Genomic DNA, 18,441 nt, shown 5'->3' with positions numbered 1-18,441 from the left:
CAAACTCAAAAAATAACCACAAAAATCCTAGGTGTTAATTCAGTACTGTGGCTAAATTGGTTAGGAATAAAGCCTCAACTGAACCAGATATTCCATCACAGCACAAGAGTAATGACTTCATGAATTTATTTACTGATAAAATTGAAATAATCATAAATAAAATTGGAATTGTGCAATCGACTGTCACAGTACCACAGTAAATGGCAGTTATCAAACCGCTTATTAAGAAGCCACAGATTGATCATGGAAAATTGGCTAATTATAGACCGATTTCAAATCTCCCGTTTATGTTGAAAATACTAGAAAAGGTAGTGTCCTCACAATTATGTTCATTTCTACAGAGAAATAGTATATGTGAACAATTTCAGTCAGGATTTAGGCCACACCACAGTACAGAGACTTCACGTATCAGAGTTACAAATGACTTGCTCTTATCATCGTGGCTGTATTTCTCTTCTAGTGCTTTTAGATCTTAGTGCTGCCTTCAACACCACAGATCACAACATTCTCTTGAATAGGGTTCTTTATGTTGGCATTTGTGGACTTGCATTAGCATGGTTTAGTTCCTATTTAGCAGACTGCTACCACTTTGTCTGTGTAAACGAGGAACTGTCAAATCAAACAAAAGTTAAGTATGGAGTGCCACAGGGATCAGTTTTAGGGCCTCTGCTTTTCTCCATATATATGCTTCCCCTGGGAGTTATTATCAGAAATCGTGGAATAAGTTTCCACTGTTATGCAGACAATACCCAACTTTATATTTCTTCTAAACCTGACAAAATTTCACAATTCTCCAAATTAGCAGAGTGTATCAATGAAATCAAAGATTAGATGGCCAGAAATTTCCTTCTACTCAATTCCGACAAAACAGAGGTACTAATTATTGGACCAAAAACCTCTAAAAATAAGCCGCTAAAATATAATTTGACTCTTGATGGATGTACTGTTACATCGTCTTCAACAGCGAAGAACTTAAATGTTATATGTGATAGCAAACTGTCCTTTGAAAATCAAATTTCCAATGTTTGTAGAACAGCATTCTTCCACCTCAGAAATATTGCTAAGTTACGACACAAGCACTCTGTTGCTGATACCGAAAAACTAATTCATGCATTCATGACCTCAAGACAAGGATGTCCTGCAAGTTTAATAAATTTAAAAATTCAAAGGTTCAAAAAGCAGCAACCAGAGTGCTGACTAGAACCAAGAAATATGATCATATCAGCCCCATTTTTTCATCGTTACATTAATACACAATTTAACAGGTAGCCAATGTTCAAATTTTGTTAACTATGTAAAAAGCTTTGAATGGTCTAGCTCCTCAGTCCTTAAGTGACCTTCTACCATGCTATATTCCATCAAGATCATTACGATTGCAAAAGTCTGTCCTGTTAATAGTTCCTAGAATATCAAAATCCACAAAAAGAGGTAGATAATTTTCCTATTTGGCTCCTAAACTATGGAATAGTCTCCCTAACACTGTTCGAGATGCAAACACACTCACTCAGTTTAAGTCTAGACTAAAGACTCATCTATTTAGCCAGGCATACACCTAATTTATCCATCAACTCACAATTAGGCTGCTTTAATTAGGTCTGCCGGAACCAGAAACATTTATCATGCCCTATAACGCTGCAACAAAATTGAATGGCATCTACGCTAATATTATTCTATTTGTTTCCCTGTTTCCCTGATATGAATCCCGAGGTTACCAGAGCCGGCCAGATTCACCTCCGTTCCTGATTGGCATCTCTGAGAGATGACAACTAAACGGAGCTGGTGCCAGCCAGACATCACTTCAGTCTTTTACGATAGACTTCAACGGATGAACTGATGCCAACTCCAACCATAAGACATGGGATACTTCATATGTCACTGCCTGAACCTTTAACTTAGGACAAACCTCACCGAAATGACCTGTCAGTTGAACTGCGATGCACCTCACTGATCTCTGCCTGCATCACCTTGGTCTAATGATGGACTACACTCTTAAAATGGAATACATAGACTCAATTATTTGCCAACAAAATCCTTTATCAGCCAACTAACAAAGGACAATGCATCTATGTGAACTTCTGCAAATAATCCAGTATGAACTTCAAAGACATTAATCTTACAGTTAATACAAAATTTTTGTTTAAACACTGACCCTTATCACTTACATAGTTTAATAATTTTAAACCACGACTTGCACTGCACACAAATAACTAATATTGGCATTATATTCATGATGTTTATCCAGAGGGGAACTGGCCCCCACAGTGAGCCTGGTTTTTCCCTAGGTTATTTTTCTCCATTGACCAACATCTTATGGAGTTTTGTGTTCCTTGCCACAGTTGCCTTCAGCTTGCTCACTGGGGTTCTAAATACAATTATTATTAATTTATTTACTTTTATACACAATTTACAATCATATTTAATCAAACTACACAATGATGACTCTAAGACTTTATAGATATTACGGTTTTATTTTCTGTTTATGTATGATTTTCAGTAAAGCTGCTTTGAAATGATGTGTGTTGTGAAAAGCGCTATACAAATAAAAATGACGACTTTTTGGAGAGTCAAAATTTTGGTACCCATTCACTTGCATTGTATGGCCCTACAGAGCTGAAATATTCTTCTAAAAATCTTAATTTGTGTTCAGCAGAAGAAAGTCATACACATCTGGGATGGCATGAGGGTGAGTAAATGATGAGAGAATTTTCATTTTTGGGTGAACTATCCCTTTAAGCTGCATATTGACTGACATTTATACTGTATAAATTAGAACCTCAGTTTACGTCTGCAGAGAATCTGCCAATTCTTAATGAACCCATGAAATGGCTTGACTAGTGCAGTTTTCTATTTTGTGTTGACTGATTAAACATTTGACTGGACAAAAATCTGAACAAGATTGAGTCATTAATATTTCTGGTCTGTTTTTCTTAAAAAATAAATAAAAAAAAGACTGTCAATTTTAAATGTGTATCTGCTAAAGGTTAATTTTGTCAACTTTTAGGAGTACACTAGCATAGAGATGACCTCCATGTCAACAAAACTTGATTAATTAAAAAAACTTTGATTAAATCGGTTCAATACATGTAAAGCTCAATTGACAGCATTCGTGGCATAATATTGATTATCACAAAAGTTTTGAACTCGTCCCACGTTTGTTTAAAAAACAGTTACAGAAGGGCGCCAACAATGGAAGTGAATGGGGCCCATCCATAACTGTAAAATACTCACTGTTTAAAAAGAATAGCCACAAGAAATAAACATTATTGTGTTTATTTGAAGATGTGAGTAGTATGTGGGGTTGGTACCGGTCAGTGTGGTCCTGTTGACGTGTGGAGAAACTCTCTGCCAGTGTGTATCTGACTGAAACTCTCTCAGTGGGATTTTCATCCACTCCAGCAGATATTGAGAGACCAGCGGGCCGCCGGGAGGAGGGGGCAGCCACTTCACCTGCAGCTGTCCATCATTCACCGACCAACTGACGTCCTGCACACCAGGAAGCTCTGCAGGTACACAAACCACATCAGATACTACACCATTACATTCCCCCTTGCTTACATCGCAAATGTCTCAAGTATGTGGATATGTCATTAAAAACCATAAAAAAAATCTCAAAGGAGTTCAATGGGGTTCAGGTCTGGATTTCGTTTAGGTCAATCAAGTTCTTCCACACCAGACTCTGTAAATCATTTCTACTAGAGATTGACCATTACAGTTTTTTAAAAATCGAGTCCTGGTGGGTCTGTTAAGAACAGCACTCAAAAACATCATTATACTACAGTGCACTAAACAGGAAACAGCGGTGTGCACAGGTTAAATAACTTATTCCTTGCATTGATCACTTTAATAATAATACGTCATTTCCATAACAGACCTTCATGCTCACTTCTGTCAATAGGCATTTAGTTAGGCAACTGTCATAGGCTGAGATAAACGTTAGTAATAGTTCTGATGGGGTGGATGTATGTACAGTTAATCACTTTTCTTAGATTGTATGATTATTCCAGTAACTTTGACTATCACAGAGCAATAAACACTATCAAAACCTTTTAAAACACAATAGTAGTTTAAAAGAGACAATTATATTTATGAAAATCTTACTATAAATATATTTTTTATAAATATATTTTATATTTGTGATTTGTATTATTTATCTGATTAACTTTAATAAAATATGTGTAGTCTGTAGTCTACTGATTATTTAGTAACCACTGTGTAAAATTATAAGTCAATTATTAAATATATCGGTTCAGCGTATCGAACCCTTTCACACAAAAATAATTAATATCCTTTGTAATTTCTATATGGACCTTGCTCTTGAATTTTTTCTTTTTTTATGTTATTTCTTGTTTTAATTAACATTTTGTTAAACATTTCAAAAGGCTGCATGAAAGATGCAATAAAACTAAATTTACAATTTTCAGTTTGTAGCCTGATATTATCACTTTCTTCACCTAAAAGTGAAAAAACACTTCAGTCTTTTTGATACCTTTATCTGTTCTGGGAATGAATAAAGTTGCTTTCGGTGACACTCCGGCTGAATTTGTTGCCGTTATTTCAATAGTGGCCACTTTTCCTGGTGGCAGATCCATGGAATACGTCTGATGTGATCTGATGTGTTCCAGTTCATTTAATCGAACAACTCGTCTTTCAAATATCTCATGGTCTTGACTGATTTCTAGATCATAGCGCAGTATTTTACCATTAGCTTGCACAGGAGCCTGCAATAGGAGACAACACAAAAAGTTTAACATTTAACCTGTAGACATCAATGAAATGTCAAACAGTGTCAACACTTGAAGTGAACAATGACGCATCACAAGTCTAGATTCTAGACTTTAGCAACTGTAAATGGGTAAAACTACGTATCCGTCTTTATTTTCAACAGAAATCCATTGATATAAAATAGACAGGTATAATTATATAATTTATGTTTGAGTACTTTAATATGGAATTTACCGTCCATATTAAAGTGATGTTTCTATTATGAGTAGTGAGCTGAATGATTCTCCACAGATCTGGACTGCTTGCAGGTTCTGAGAAAATAAAACAAGTGACTTGATGAATATCAGTGACTCTATACATAAATAATAATATTTCCAAAGTCATTCACAGTGTTTAGAATTTTTTATTTTTTTATGATCCAACTCAGGATCTGTCTGTCAGCAATCCAAATAAAAACATTTCAGAGCATATAGATCACTTTATCTCAATATGTATATGTCATACTGGCTTCTGCGGTGCGTTCTGTAGCATTGGCGCTCCAGTCACTCCAGTAGCTTTCATGCTTTATGTGAATGCATTGCATCTGCACCACATAATCAGTGTACGGATGCAGGGACTGCAGTCTGAATGACTCTGTGTGGGAATGCATCAAGTCCTCAGGCACCTAAAACCATCAGCAAATTCAATATTAAAACAGTATGTCACATGAAACATGAAGTATAGGGCTCTATTTTCTTGAGTGAGCAAAACGCAGCACTACGTGCCAAGACCGTGCGCAACGTCTTATACAATTTTCGTGAGAGCGCTAATTCTAGGCGAAATTTTCCCACCAGCGCAAAGCGCAAGTGGCCTTTGATGGGAGTGCTTGCGCTACTGTGTGTGTATGCGCACAGACTGTGAGTGTAGAGTTGGGGTTCTTGAGTTCGGTCTCGAGTCCGAGTCACCAGTCCAATTTTAATGGACTTGGACTTGTCATGAACTCGGATGCATTTTTACTTGGACTTGACTCGGACTCGATCCTTTCGGACTCCGGAATTTTTTCCGAGTCCATGGCATTTGTGATGCAATGAAAAAAAATATAAAATAAAAACAATAATGAAACAGAAATAAATGAACACATCTCTATCTGCATGCAGCTGTAGCACCCCCTGATGTCGCAGATGCAGCCAGAGTTGGTTTCGCCATGTTAGCAAACACACACACACACACACACACACACACACACACACACACACACACACACACACACACACACACACACAGGCTCACCCATCAATACACTTGAATGTTACTACAGAGATAGTGTGACCAGTGCCGGTTTTAAGAGGTGTGTACCAGTGTCCTGACAATTCTCTAAAAAAATGTAATTATGTCCCAGTTTCAGCTGGTAGGCTCACTGATTTCTTTCTTCTTAAAGTAAATATCCTCATTGTCCTTCTCGCTATTGTCTCTGTTATCGTTTGCAGAGAAGAGGAGCAAATTCGTTGCTTCGCAAGTTGATTTGACATGATACAAGATACTTTCATTTTAGTCTTTCAGCAAAATCAGCTGAAATGTATCTGGTTACCATGGCAATGACGTCATGCGCTTGGCGCTCACACTCTTTGTCGCTCTGTCAGTCAGTGCAAGTTAGAAATCCCCCCCGATGTCAACAACGAGCTGAAAGAAGCCGATCCATTTCTTCGTGCGACATGTGAAAATGCGAGGTGTTTTGCTGTAACTGTGTTCATTTCCCCATGATCACGGAGGTAAATCAGACAATGTCACATTCAGACAGCTACACTGCACTTTTTACATAGTACAACCCTGCTGGAAAATCCAGCGTAAGCTGGTAGCTGTGTTTTGGAACATGGTAGCTGGTCCAAGCTGGTCCTTAGCTAGTTCAAGCTGGTCCAAGCTAGTCATGAGCTGGTGCATGTTGGTCATGAACTGGTCCTTAGCTGGTCGACCAGCTACCATGTTCCAAAAAAACAGCTTGACCACATTGAGCTGGTATAGCAAGCTGGTAGCCAGCTAATGACCAGCTTGAACCAGCTAAAGACCAGCTCACGACCAGCTTGGACCAGCTAAAGACCAGCTTGGACCAGCTCATGACCAGCTAGAATCCAGCTACCATGTTCCAAAGCACAGCTACCAGTTTAAGCTGGATTTTCCATTAGGGAAGCACTTAAATGTTGAGATGTGGGGGTTGTATTCTGAATTTTAGGTTCCAATGTTGTGAACTTTGTGTTAAAATGTGTACCTGACATGACATCTCATACTTACACATATGACATCGTATGGATAGAAAAGGCTACATGGAATTTTTCATTTAAAAAAATGTGATTACATCTTGAAAAACAAAATATAAAATAAAATATACACTTTCACAAACTATATATATATATATGCATACAGTTAAGTGCAGAATTTTGCATGTCCCTTTTGTTTGATCAGTTTTCACACCCCTTTCAGAATTTATACAAATATAAGAAATAAAAGATCATATATTTTTTTATGTAGTACTGCCCTTCAGAAGCTACATAACACCAAATGTACTGTTCTTTACACAAATCATCCTGTTCTAAAGTTTGCATCCCCTTTCTTCTTGGTTTTTGTGTTGCCTTCTTGAGCATCAATGAATGTTTACATCTTTTGTAATAGTTGTGTATGAGTCCCTCAATTGTCCTATGTGTCAAAAGCTGGATATCAATATCATATATCCACTGTTGGGAAGAACTGAAATCTAAGGAAGATGTGGGGAAACCAAAGAATGGACAGTTGTAAAAGAGCTCTGTGAAATTTACTTTGGTTGGTATTTAAAGATTTCATAATAATTGCAGACCAACGCGGCTGCCGCTCAAGCAAATATCAATTTATTTATTTTTTAATCTTCGACGGCAGATATTGCAAGACGCACACAGACGCATCAGGGTTTTAGGTGCACGAGCAGCGCGCAGAACTGCCCCGCATTGTGCCGTGTTCCGCAAATTAACAAGACAATACTGTCATGTCCGTATTAAATGGCCCTAATATTAGCAGTGGGGTTTTCTAGTGTTTTTGGATGTAGCATTTGCAGTCAAATCATGAGATATAATTTCTCGGCAAGTGCTAATTACTACTGTGTTGACTCATTTGTATATACTGTATTTTCCCAAACCAGTCGGCAGATAGAGACTCAGAAAGAAATCTCAGTATATGTTATTTCTTTATATAGGGATAATGTTAGATAAAACTAAACTTGAAAGGACAAATTGAAAATGAAGTACAAATAAAAACTAAATTAACATTCGAAACAATAATAACCATAGTTGTAATGACTAACACAGCTTTCACTTTCTTTGGTGTATGTTTGAGTGGAGGGGAAAAAGCGATAAATAATTGAAATGTCAACAGAACACAATAAGAAGTGTGTTGAAGGACAGTTTTATCTTCATACACCTAAAGCATATGCTTTCATTCTGAAACCGCTTTGAAGTTTGTTCAGCAGGAAACTAATCATAAAATGTATATATGAAAGGCAACAGAGGTGCTTTTGTTACATTTATATTGAAAAATTGTTTTTTCTTAGTTGTGAAGGTTAAAATAAGCTTAAAATACTGATGTTGAGTTTACAGTTACAATTATAATATAGATTCATGAACATTAATTCGGACTCGACTCAGATTGCTATGGATTCGGTCTTGAGTCCAACTTGGCCCGTTTTGGACTTGGCCTTGATTGTTTAAAGAATTGGACTTGACTCAGACTCAACTAAGGTGGACTTACATGTATTGTATGTAAATGAAGTGGCGCAAAGCGCAATTCGCTATTTTCCTGAGAAATAGGTCAATGCACTAAGATGTTTCAATACCACATCTTATCTCAGCAAAGAAAAGTCTAAATTCAGTTCCTGCATTTAAAGTTTGGAGATTTGGATGTCCAAACTCTGAAAATACAGTGGGATCACTGTTGTAGCAGCTTTATGAAAAACATTTATGCGACTATTTTTAGGTCATGGTTTATTTTTTCAATTATTATTATAGTTATTATTATTATAACGATTACGATTATAATTATTATTATCTTTATATTTATAATTGTATTTATGATCTCACTTGTATTTGTAATTTTCCACCTGTTATCATAGAGTGATTTTAAGTCACTGCAAAAGGGGCGGTTGAAAAATTTAAGAAGTTAAAACAAATTTATAAAAAAATTTTGACCACTTCATTATTTTGATTATATTTTCGTTTAGTTTGAAGTGTAATTTGAATGTAGAAATATTTTTGGTTAAATTTTTTTTTGTTTAAATACATGAATTAAAAATGTTTAAATCAAAATCGACCAGCCTAGACTGGACTACACTAGACTGCGCTAAGCATGTTTGCACAAAAATACCAAAACTTAATGGCAATGCCCACTGTCTTTGCGCTAATGACTTATGGCATAGTGCTGTGCTTTGCGCTAGTGATCTTAAAATAGGGCCCATTATATTGTGTTATGACTACTTCTTTAACAGTGATAGCTTCTTGATCTGGAAATCAGATTTATGCTGTTTATAGAGTAAACAAAAAAATCCCCCAAAAAACAAAATGTTTTTAGGACAGCAAAATAATTCAATTCAAGACCAAAAGAATTCAAGTTTTACTGCATTGTTTGAACAAAAGAATGTTGATATAATTTCAAGTTTGATATCAGACATAAAACAAGAGATTGTATCAGAAAAATAATATAACTATTACTTCTTCCGTGTATACCTGACAAACCGTCATAAACCTTCTCTATTACATTGTGAGAACCATGATTTTATACAGTGACATTTTAAAATATGAACTGAATCAGGCTCTTATACCTCGGTCCAAACGCTGAAGCCTGCTTGGCAGTATCTGATGATGCAACTGAGTTCCATAACATTTGGGTCAAGGGGAGGTTTCCAAGTAACCATCAGAGACGTGGAGAAATTAATCTCACTGAGAACTCGTACATCAAACGGTGGGCTTGGTTTCGCTACAAACACAAAAACAAATAATCAAAAAAAAAATTTAACTACAGCAACAGACACCAATAGATTAAGCTGGTATGCATTCAAATGAATTTTTTCATAAAGCAACAGCTGAAATTATACCAAAATATGAGGAATCTCTCAGGAGCTTGTCTGAGTGCTCTGAGCCCAGCATGTTATTCACTTCCACCCACACTCTCAAATCCATATGATAGGGATACGTTCGCAGGTCGACCGTACAACTGCTTGCAAGACGATCTTTAGAGATGGTGCTAAATGACTCAATTCTAAAACAAAGACAATAGACAGCAAATAAATCACACAGTTGTTCTTAATTTGAATCACAAAACATTTGACAGAAAAGTTAAAATAAAAAAATTAAAAACACTTTTAAAGGTAAAAGAAAGTGTAGTTATAGTTTAGAATTGTTCATTTTGTTGTTATTTTTAATTATTTAAAGTTTTTCCTTTCAATTTACTTTTTTTTTTTTTTGTTGCTAGTTTAGTTTTTTCAGCATTTTCTAGTTTCAGTTCTTATATTAGTTTTAGTATTTCAGGACTGAAAAAGTTAATGCTTTAACTGATTTCAATTAGATATTTTTAATAGTGTGACATTTCTCGGGGCCCTCTAGTGCCATCGCTGTCTAGTGGTATTTTCATGTTTAACGAAGGCGGATTGTAATAAAAAATGTACTGTGCATTAAACACTAAAGCTAAATGTGTAAAAGTCCAGTAGTTGCTGCTTGCAGCTATATTTATGTTTGTATTTATTTTATGATATGCATCTTATTTTTATCAGTAGCACATTACCCTGCAGCCCACTGAACAGGTCTGAGCCTGGCTAGATCCTCCTGGATGGGAGACCTCCAGGCGAAAACTATGGTTGCTGGTAGTATAGGTATTACTGAGGCCAGCAGGGAGTGCTCACCATGCTGTCTGTGTGAGTCCTAATACCCCAATATAGTGACGGGGATGCTACACTGTAAAAAGGTGCCATATTTCAGATGAGACATTAAACCGAGGTCCTGACTCTCTGTGGTCATTAAAAATCCCAGGGTCTTTCTTGAAAAGAAAAGGGGTGTAACCCCTGTGTCCTGGCCTCTATCCATCATGGCTTCCTATTAATCCCCTATACATATGAATTGGCTACATCACTGTTCTCTCCTCTACACCAATGGCTGGTGTGTGGCGAGCGTTCTGGCGCACTTTGGCTGCCATTGCATCATCGAGGTGGATGCTGCGCACTGGTGGCGGTTGAGGAGTATGTAAAACACTTTGAGTGCCTACAAAAGCACTATATAAATGTAAGAAATTATTATTTCTATTAAAGGAATAGTTCAATCAAATAAAAAAATACAAATTCTGTCATCATTTACTCATGCTGTTCCAAATATTCTTTTTTTATTCTGAGGGGAAAAAAGGAGATGTCAGGCAGTATAAAAAAAGGTACAATGAAAGTGAATGATGACTGTGGCTAACGTTCTGCCTAACATCTCATTTTGGAAGAAAGACAACATGAGGGTATTAATTACAGATTTTTTAATGTGGGGTGAGCAATCCCTTATACAAAAAAAGTTCTTATTTGGTTTTCGTTATTGATAATAACACTGGTATGTCCAATACTTACACTGTTAAATGCTTTTCAGACTCAGAACACAGTTGGGCATAAAGAGTGTACGTGGTGTCGAGCAGTGGGTCTCGCGTTCCTGGATCCCAAGAACATTTTAATTTAGGGGAAATATTCTTGTCTTCTTGCACAGCAATGCACGTAAGATTCTTTGGCACCAACGGTGGGTCTGAAAGTCATAAAAAGAAAAGGATTGATTGCATTCGAAAGTTTCTTTGAAATGCCTCTTTGGCAAATATTTTGTCAGCTTATCAAAATCCATTTGAAAAAATTGGCTGCCATTTTCCATTGCTCACCATAAAAGGGCTGAATTGTTTTTTTCCCCCACATTACTAAAAGAATAGTATAAAACCTGTATAAAATATCTTTAAGGGATAGTTATTCAATCATAAAAATTCTGTCACCATTTACCAATTCTAAGTCCCCTTAAGTCATACAATAGCTTGTGTGTGAGGAATAGTCCCAAATTAAGAATAACTCTGTCTCTTACCCTTCATTGAAGCTCTCGAATCTCAATATTCATTTATTTCAAATATGGTTTGTCAAGGCACAACACGATAGAACCAATGACATTTGACATTGATCTCAAACCTCGTGCAACCTCGTTTGACATGCCTTATCTGAACTGAACATGAGTGCTAATGAGATTTGAAAAGGTAATTCAACAACTAATGATTTAAACATCTGCCTTTTCCTCACACAAAGCTGTCGTGTGTCTTGGAATATGGCGTGTCGGGGAATATATCTTCTTTTATGTTCCACATAAAATCATAAAGGTTTGGAAAGATATGAGGGTGACCAAATGATGACAGAATTGTCATATTTAGGCGAATTTTCCATCTAATGTGTTCAAAACTAGAACCTGACTAGAGTAAAAGAATGAAAAATGCTTTAAATGAGAAAGCAACATTTGATGGGCTAGACACATTAAAACACTCACATCCCGTAATAAGGGAGATTCCGTAGAGACATGACGGTTCGTATGACAAGGACTCCTTAGCGGCTCTGCACTTCAACCAGCCGTTCATGTTACTGCTGATGTTAACTGTAACACTGACAGCTGTTTCATTGATTTTGACATAATTCTGCTTTGGAACACTTTTATTTTCGAACAACCATTCGATGTCGTCGGTGGTGTAGCGGGACCCCTCGAGCAGGTGACAGGTTGCACTGAACTCTTTTCCAACTTCAGCTGCAATCGGCTGATCAGAGTCTGGAAATATTTTGACACAGCTGCTGGACGGACCTGTGTGGAGAAAACCACACTGAGCATCATAACAATAAACATGATATAAACTTAGTTAATGGAATCATTCAGTGATTTTCAAATCCTCAGATGGGACACAAGTTTTTTTTTTTTAAATGGTTTGCCAAAATGGATGAGGGAAAATAAGACTTATTAATTAAACTTTAAATTAATAGCAATACAATGTATATTTAATATAAAGTATCAGCTGTGCTAAAATACACGGTAGAGTAACAGTTATGAGGCAAAGCACCAGTTCATCATATCAATGTGCAGCTGCTATTGTTGTTGCATAGCAACATTCTGTTATTGTTTTAGGTACTATTGGTGCGTCATTATGAGATTCCAACTTGTAAAATGTGTTCACGTCTTCGTAGAACTCGCAATTCAATGAAAGCTCAAATTTGACAGTCGTGGCGTCATGAAAAAAGAACCAATATGGCAACAGCATCAACAGTTCTGTGTCATTTGAAATTCTAATATTCATCGAATTTAAGATAAAAAGCACATTTGAATGCTAAAATTAGCATTTTAATTTTGGTTGAGTGCCAAGCACTGATGATGACTTACGACTGCATTCTTGGGATAAAACAGACCCAGTGCAAAAAATAAAACAGAACGCAGGTGTCTCGAGATGCATTTTAAAGGCTGAATTTCCTTTATAAAAAAAAAAAAAAAAAAAAAAAAAAGCCTCACAAGATGCTGAAAAACAACGAGACATGGCGCAACAAAGCAGTCTACTTGACAAGCCCACAATAACTGATGTGGTGCTGATTGGTTTATATTGATTTGTTGCACCCTCTTGTGGATGTAGGAGACAACATCGATTTCATATTTCTGTGAAAAATCCAAGTTTAGTTTCTCAGCCCTGTTGACAGCCCTGCACAGTATTTTAGTTTGATATGCCATTTTACCATGCCATTGTTACCTGGAATACTTTCTTCTTTTTTTTTTTTTTACATTTTGCAAGGTCATATAGAGGTGAATTAGTGAATTAAATGTATGTGATAAATATTTTGCTGTAATCAACAACAAAGTCTCACAGGGATCCGTTTTGGCATTATGAGTGTTGCCATAGAAACTAATAATTTTAGATGACCAAGAACATAAACAGCTCCAGTTAGAATCTCAGAGAAGCTAGTTAGTAATTACAGAAATTCACGCACAACATGAACGTAGCATATATTTTAGAAGATGAAATTTAATGAATTTTTATAATCAAAAAGGATTTTAATTTAAATATTTATTTTGGTATTTTTTAAGGCTTTTGCCTAAGATGGTGTTGTTATGTGGGGGGATGCTGTTAATTGACTGATTGCACAACTTACCTACTGCATACTGCAAATACATCACGATTAAGAGTAAATGAAGTGAAGTATCCATTGTAACATCTAGATTGGAATCTGAAAAAAAAGAGCAGATAAGATATTCATGCTACATCCACACACACTGTAAACAAAATGATAAGTTTAGAAAACTGTTGAATTAAAATGAGTAGCCTACTTCACACAACATAAATGTTTAGCTTTGCAATATAAAACAAGAAATAGTTAAGACAAATAAATAGAAAAATAAACAAATAAATTAGGGATGGGCACGAGTGCTCGGGTACTCGGACGTGGCAGCAATGATCGATCATGAAAACGATGATCGATAGTGATCATGCATGATGTGACTTTTCACTTAATTCAAAATCCAGTGACAATTACCTGACAACTAAACACAAACGTGTCAAAGAGAGAGCTTATTTTTTAATTTTGAGACTGATTATGTTGTGATTTTGAGGGGTACATTGATTATCAGAGATATCTCATAGCAACCGAACTGATATACGAAGTTGCAATGCTATCGTTACGATAATCAAAAGAGAGTGCAATTAACCGTGTTTTGAACACCTGTCTCTGCAAAACGTTTGCTAAACACGTTTTATTATCATTTAATGTAATGTAAGAACTTTGACTCGTTAATGGACATCATTTAATAAAAGTGAACATTTGTCACTGACTGTAACCCCCCCTGCCCTGGGTGGCGTTATGTTTGCGTGATGTAACACACACCTGCATCTCAACGAAATGAATGAAGATTTCCGCACAAGTTTCTAAATTAGATGTCTGGCATAAAGTGTCATTCCGTTGCACTTTCCCCAGTTTAAAGGTGGAAATTCTGAATCTCTGAGTTGAATGGAATGCTTCATGAATCATAACAAACACAAAACGGAGCATCGAGGTTTTCCCCACAAGAGCGAACACTTGGACACATGCACACGCACACACACACCAGGCGTGTGGCAGTGGACTCAATGCGCTGAAGCAACGCATATACAGCAGGCGAGTGTTTCAAACACTTTGACAGAGTGCAGCTAAATGGAACAGAATGCAGCGTCTTCAAAACTTCAACTTAACACGCATATTACATCATGATGGCGCCGTGGATGGCCGCCTTGGTGTAGAGCGCTCCTATTGTTTTGTTGTTTTTGTTTGTTTGTCCAGTTTTTAGTAATCTTTTTCCAGTCAGTTTTACCAGAGACGAACTGCTGAACATTCGACATCTTAAACCAGACAGTCTTTTCCCGGTTTTTGAATATTCAGACATTTTGCTAGACATTTTAGTTGGAGGCGCGGCTTTGTTGTTCAGGAGACGCAGGCGAGGAAGATGAGCCGGTGCGCTGGTCAAACTCCGTCGGCGAGGCTTTCGAACAACGCTGCCGAGCATTCAGCTTGCGAATCTCCACTCTCTTCCTAACAAAACGGAGGAACTACATCTCTTCACCTGCACAAACAAGGACTTTTCAACCTCTGCTGCCTTGTGCTTCACAGAAACCTGGCTGAGTGAAGCCATTCTGGACAGCGCGTTACATCTGCCGGGCTTCCAGCTGTTCAGAGCGGATCGCTTCGCGGAGTTAACGGGGAAAATGAGAGGCGGTGGAACATGTTTTTACATCAATGAAAGTTGGTGTACAGATGTAACAACGTTAAAGAGGATGTGTTGTCCTAATTTGGAAGCGCTCTTTATTAACTGTAAGCCTTTCTACTCGCCGCGGGAGTTTTCCTCGTTTATTCTGGTGAGTGTGTATATTGCGCCAAACGTGTGTTTGAATGCGGCGCTGCAACAGCTGGCTGATCAAATCACAGACATGGAACAACAATACCCGGACTCAGTTATTGTTATTCTTGGGGATTTTAACAAAGCAAATTTCACACGTGAACTGCCCAAATACAAACAGCACATTACATGCCCCACCAGAGACAGGAACATACTGGATCATTGCTACTCAACAATAAAAGGATGCATATCGCTCTGTCCCTAGAGCAGCTTTGGGACTCTCTGATCACTGTCTGGTTCATCTTCTTCCAATCTACAGGTAGAAATTAAAATCAACCAAACCAGAGGACTGTAAAGAGATGGACCAATGAAGCAGAGCGGAAACTACAAGCCTGCTTCGATTGCACAGGTTGGAGTGTTTATGAGGCTGCAGCCACAGACCTGGACAAACTCACAGATACTGTTACATCATATATCAGTTTCTGTGAGGATATTTGCATTTCTATTAGGACTTATTTAAAGTTCAACAACGACAAACCGTGGTTTACAGCAGAGCTCAGGCAGCTTCATCAGGCCAAAGAGGATGCTTAAAAGGGTGGGGATAAAGTCTTGTACAATCAGGCCAAGAGCACACTGAACAAGGAAATCAGAGTGGCTAAAAGAAGATACTCTGAGAAGCTGAAAAAGAAGTTTTCAGCTAACGACCCTGAATCAGTGTGGAGTGGCATGAAACAACTCACAAATTACAGGACTCCTACCCCCAACCCTGTGGTGGACCAACAACTGGCTGACGACCTGAATGTGTTCTACTGCAGATTTGAAAGGCCCAATCTCACACCCCACACCCACTCTGACCTTCATTTCACACAAACACCAACACCTCCTGCAACCCCCCTCCTGCACCTGCACTTAAGATCTGTGAAGATGATGTGAGCCACGTCTTTTCGAAACAAAAGACGAGGAAAGCTTCAGGCCCAGATGGCGTCTCACCGGCATGTCTTCGATCCTGTGCTAACCAGCTGGCACCCATCTTCACACAGATCTTCAATAGATCACTGGAGCAGTTTGAAGTCCCATGCTGCTTCAAATGCTCAATCATTATTCCTGTCCCAAAGAAACCAAAAATCACAGGACTTAATGACTACAGACCTGTCGCCCTGATGTCTGTGGTCATGAAATCATTTGAGAGACTGGTGTTAGCCCACCTGAAGAACATCACTGGACCCTTTCTAGATCCCCTTCAATTTGCTTAACAAGCAAACAGGTCTGTGGATGATGCAGTCAACATGGGATTGCATCATATCCTGCAACATCTGGACAGACCAGGAACATAGTTCGGCTTTCAAACACCATCATCCCAGCTATACTCCAGAATAAATTACACCAACTCTCTGTTCCCATGTCTATCTTTCAGTGGATTACCAGCTTTCTGACAGACAGGCAGCAGCTTGTGAGACAGGGGAAACTCACTTCCAGCACCTGTACAATCAGCACTGGTGCCCCCCAGGGATGTGTGCTCTCCTCACTACTCTTCTCCCTCTACACCAATGACTGCATCGCCAAGGACCCCTCTGTCAAGCTCCTGAAGTTTGCAGACGACACCACTGTCAACAGCCTCATCTGAGATGACGATGAGTCTGCATACAGAAGGGAGGTTGAACAGCTGGCTGTCTGGTGCAGTCAAAACAACCCTGAGCTGAACACGCTCAAAACGGTGGAGATGATTGTGGACTTTAGGAGGAACACCCCAACACTGACCCCCCTCACCATTCTAAACAGCACTGTGGCAGCAGTAGAGTCATTCAGGTTCCTGGGCACTACCATCTCACAGGACCTGAAGTGGGAGACACACATTGACTCCATTGTGAAAAAGGCCCAGCAGAGGTTGTACTTCCTTTGCCAGCTGAGGAAGTTCAACCTGCCACAGGCGCTGCTGATACAGTTCTACTCAGCGGTCACTGAGTCTGTCCTCTGCACTTCAATAACTGTCTGGTTTGGTTCAGCTACGAAATCAGACATCAGAAGACTACAAAAGGACAATTCGGACTGCTGAGAGGATTATTGGTTGCCCCCTGCCCACCCTTCAAGAACTGTACACTTCCAGATTGAGGAAAAATGCTGGAAAAATCACTCTGGACCCCACTCACCCTGTCTACTACCTTTTTGAACTGTTGCCTTCTGGCCGACGCTTCAGAGCTCTGAGCACCAGAACTGTCAGGCACAGGAACAGTTTTTTCCCTCAGGCTATCCATCTCATGAACAGTTAAATTGCCCCATTGAGCAATAACTATGTGCAATACACAGTTTAGTCTTTTTTTATATTTATCCAACACATCCAACGTCTTCTGCCATTTCATTCCTCTGAAGAAAAAAAACAAAAAAACATTTGCACTGTACATAACAGATAACAGATTTGTATTAGATTGCACTACGTATGTGTATGTGTTAGGGCTGCAACTAACGATTATTTTGATAATCGACTAATCTAACGATTATTAGAACAATTATTCGACTATTCGGGTGATTATTGCAATGATTAATCATTAGCTCTAATCCGACTATTCAGCTTGTGCCCCGACTTAAAAGGTTGTATTAAATGTGCTTGCTAACAATAAAGAGGACAAAATAATCTTTTAAAAATACCTCTAAATGACATTCACTGAATTAAAGGGAAAAAATACTTTTTATTATGTTTAATTCAGTAAAACTTTCACTACAAAAATTTCCTATTGTTATCAAGTGTATTTGTCTTTTTTTCCATTTAAAATTGTCTAAAAATCCTTAAAACAAGATACATTTACTTGAGAAGTAACATAAGATATTTAGACTTGCTTTAAGAGAA

The 18,441-nt window shown here is 37.9% G+C and overlaps 1 protein-coding gene across 4 annotated transcripts in view; it reads right to left on the bottom strand.

Annotated features, from left to right (window-relative positions):
* LOC127433366 (interleukin-6 receptor subunit beta-like) overlaps positions 1-18,441 on the bottom strand; it is a 48,836-nt gene that overhangs the window by 19,728 nt on the left and 10,667 nt on the right. For all 4 annotated transcript variants that reach the window (XM_051685212.1, XM_051685211.1, XM_051685209.1 and 1 more), the window contains exons 2-10: positions 13,886-13,960; positions 12,252-12,557; positions 11,312-11,480; positions 9,809-9,972; positions 9,536-9,690; positions 5,227-5,386; positions 4,957-5,033; positions 4,487-4,718; positions 3,306-3,500 (exon numbers count right to left, since the gene is read on the bottom strand). In XM_051685212.1, coding sequence (XP_051541172.1) covers positions 3,306-3,500; positions 4,487-4,718; positions 4,957-5,033; positions 5,227-5,386; positions 9,536-9,690; positions 9,809-9,972; positions 11,312-11,480; positions 12,252-12,557; positions 13,886-13,940 — 1,513 coding nt within the window. In that variant the 5' untranslated portion in view covers positions 13,941-13,960. The remainder of the gene's footprint in view (positions 1-3,305; positions 3,501-4,486; positions 4,719-4,956; positions 5,034-5,226; positions 5,387-9,535; positions 9,691-9,808; positions 9,973-11,311; positions 11,481-12,251; positions 12,558-13,885; positions 13,961-18,441) is intronic.

The sequence above is a fragment of the Myxocyprinus asiaticus genome, chromosome 43 (genome assembly GCF_019703515.2).
Source record: "Myxocyprinus asiaticus isolate MX2 ecotype Aquarium Trade chromosome 43, UBuf_Myxa_2, whole genome shotgun sequence".
NCBI lineage: Eukaryota > Metazoa > Chordata > Actinopteri > Cypriniformes > Catostomidae > Myxocyprinus > Myxocyprinus asiaticus.
This window is presented reverse-complemented; position numbering and strand designations above follow the sequence as displayed.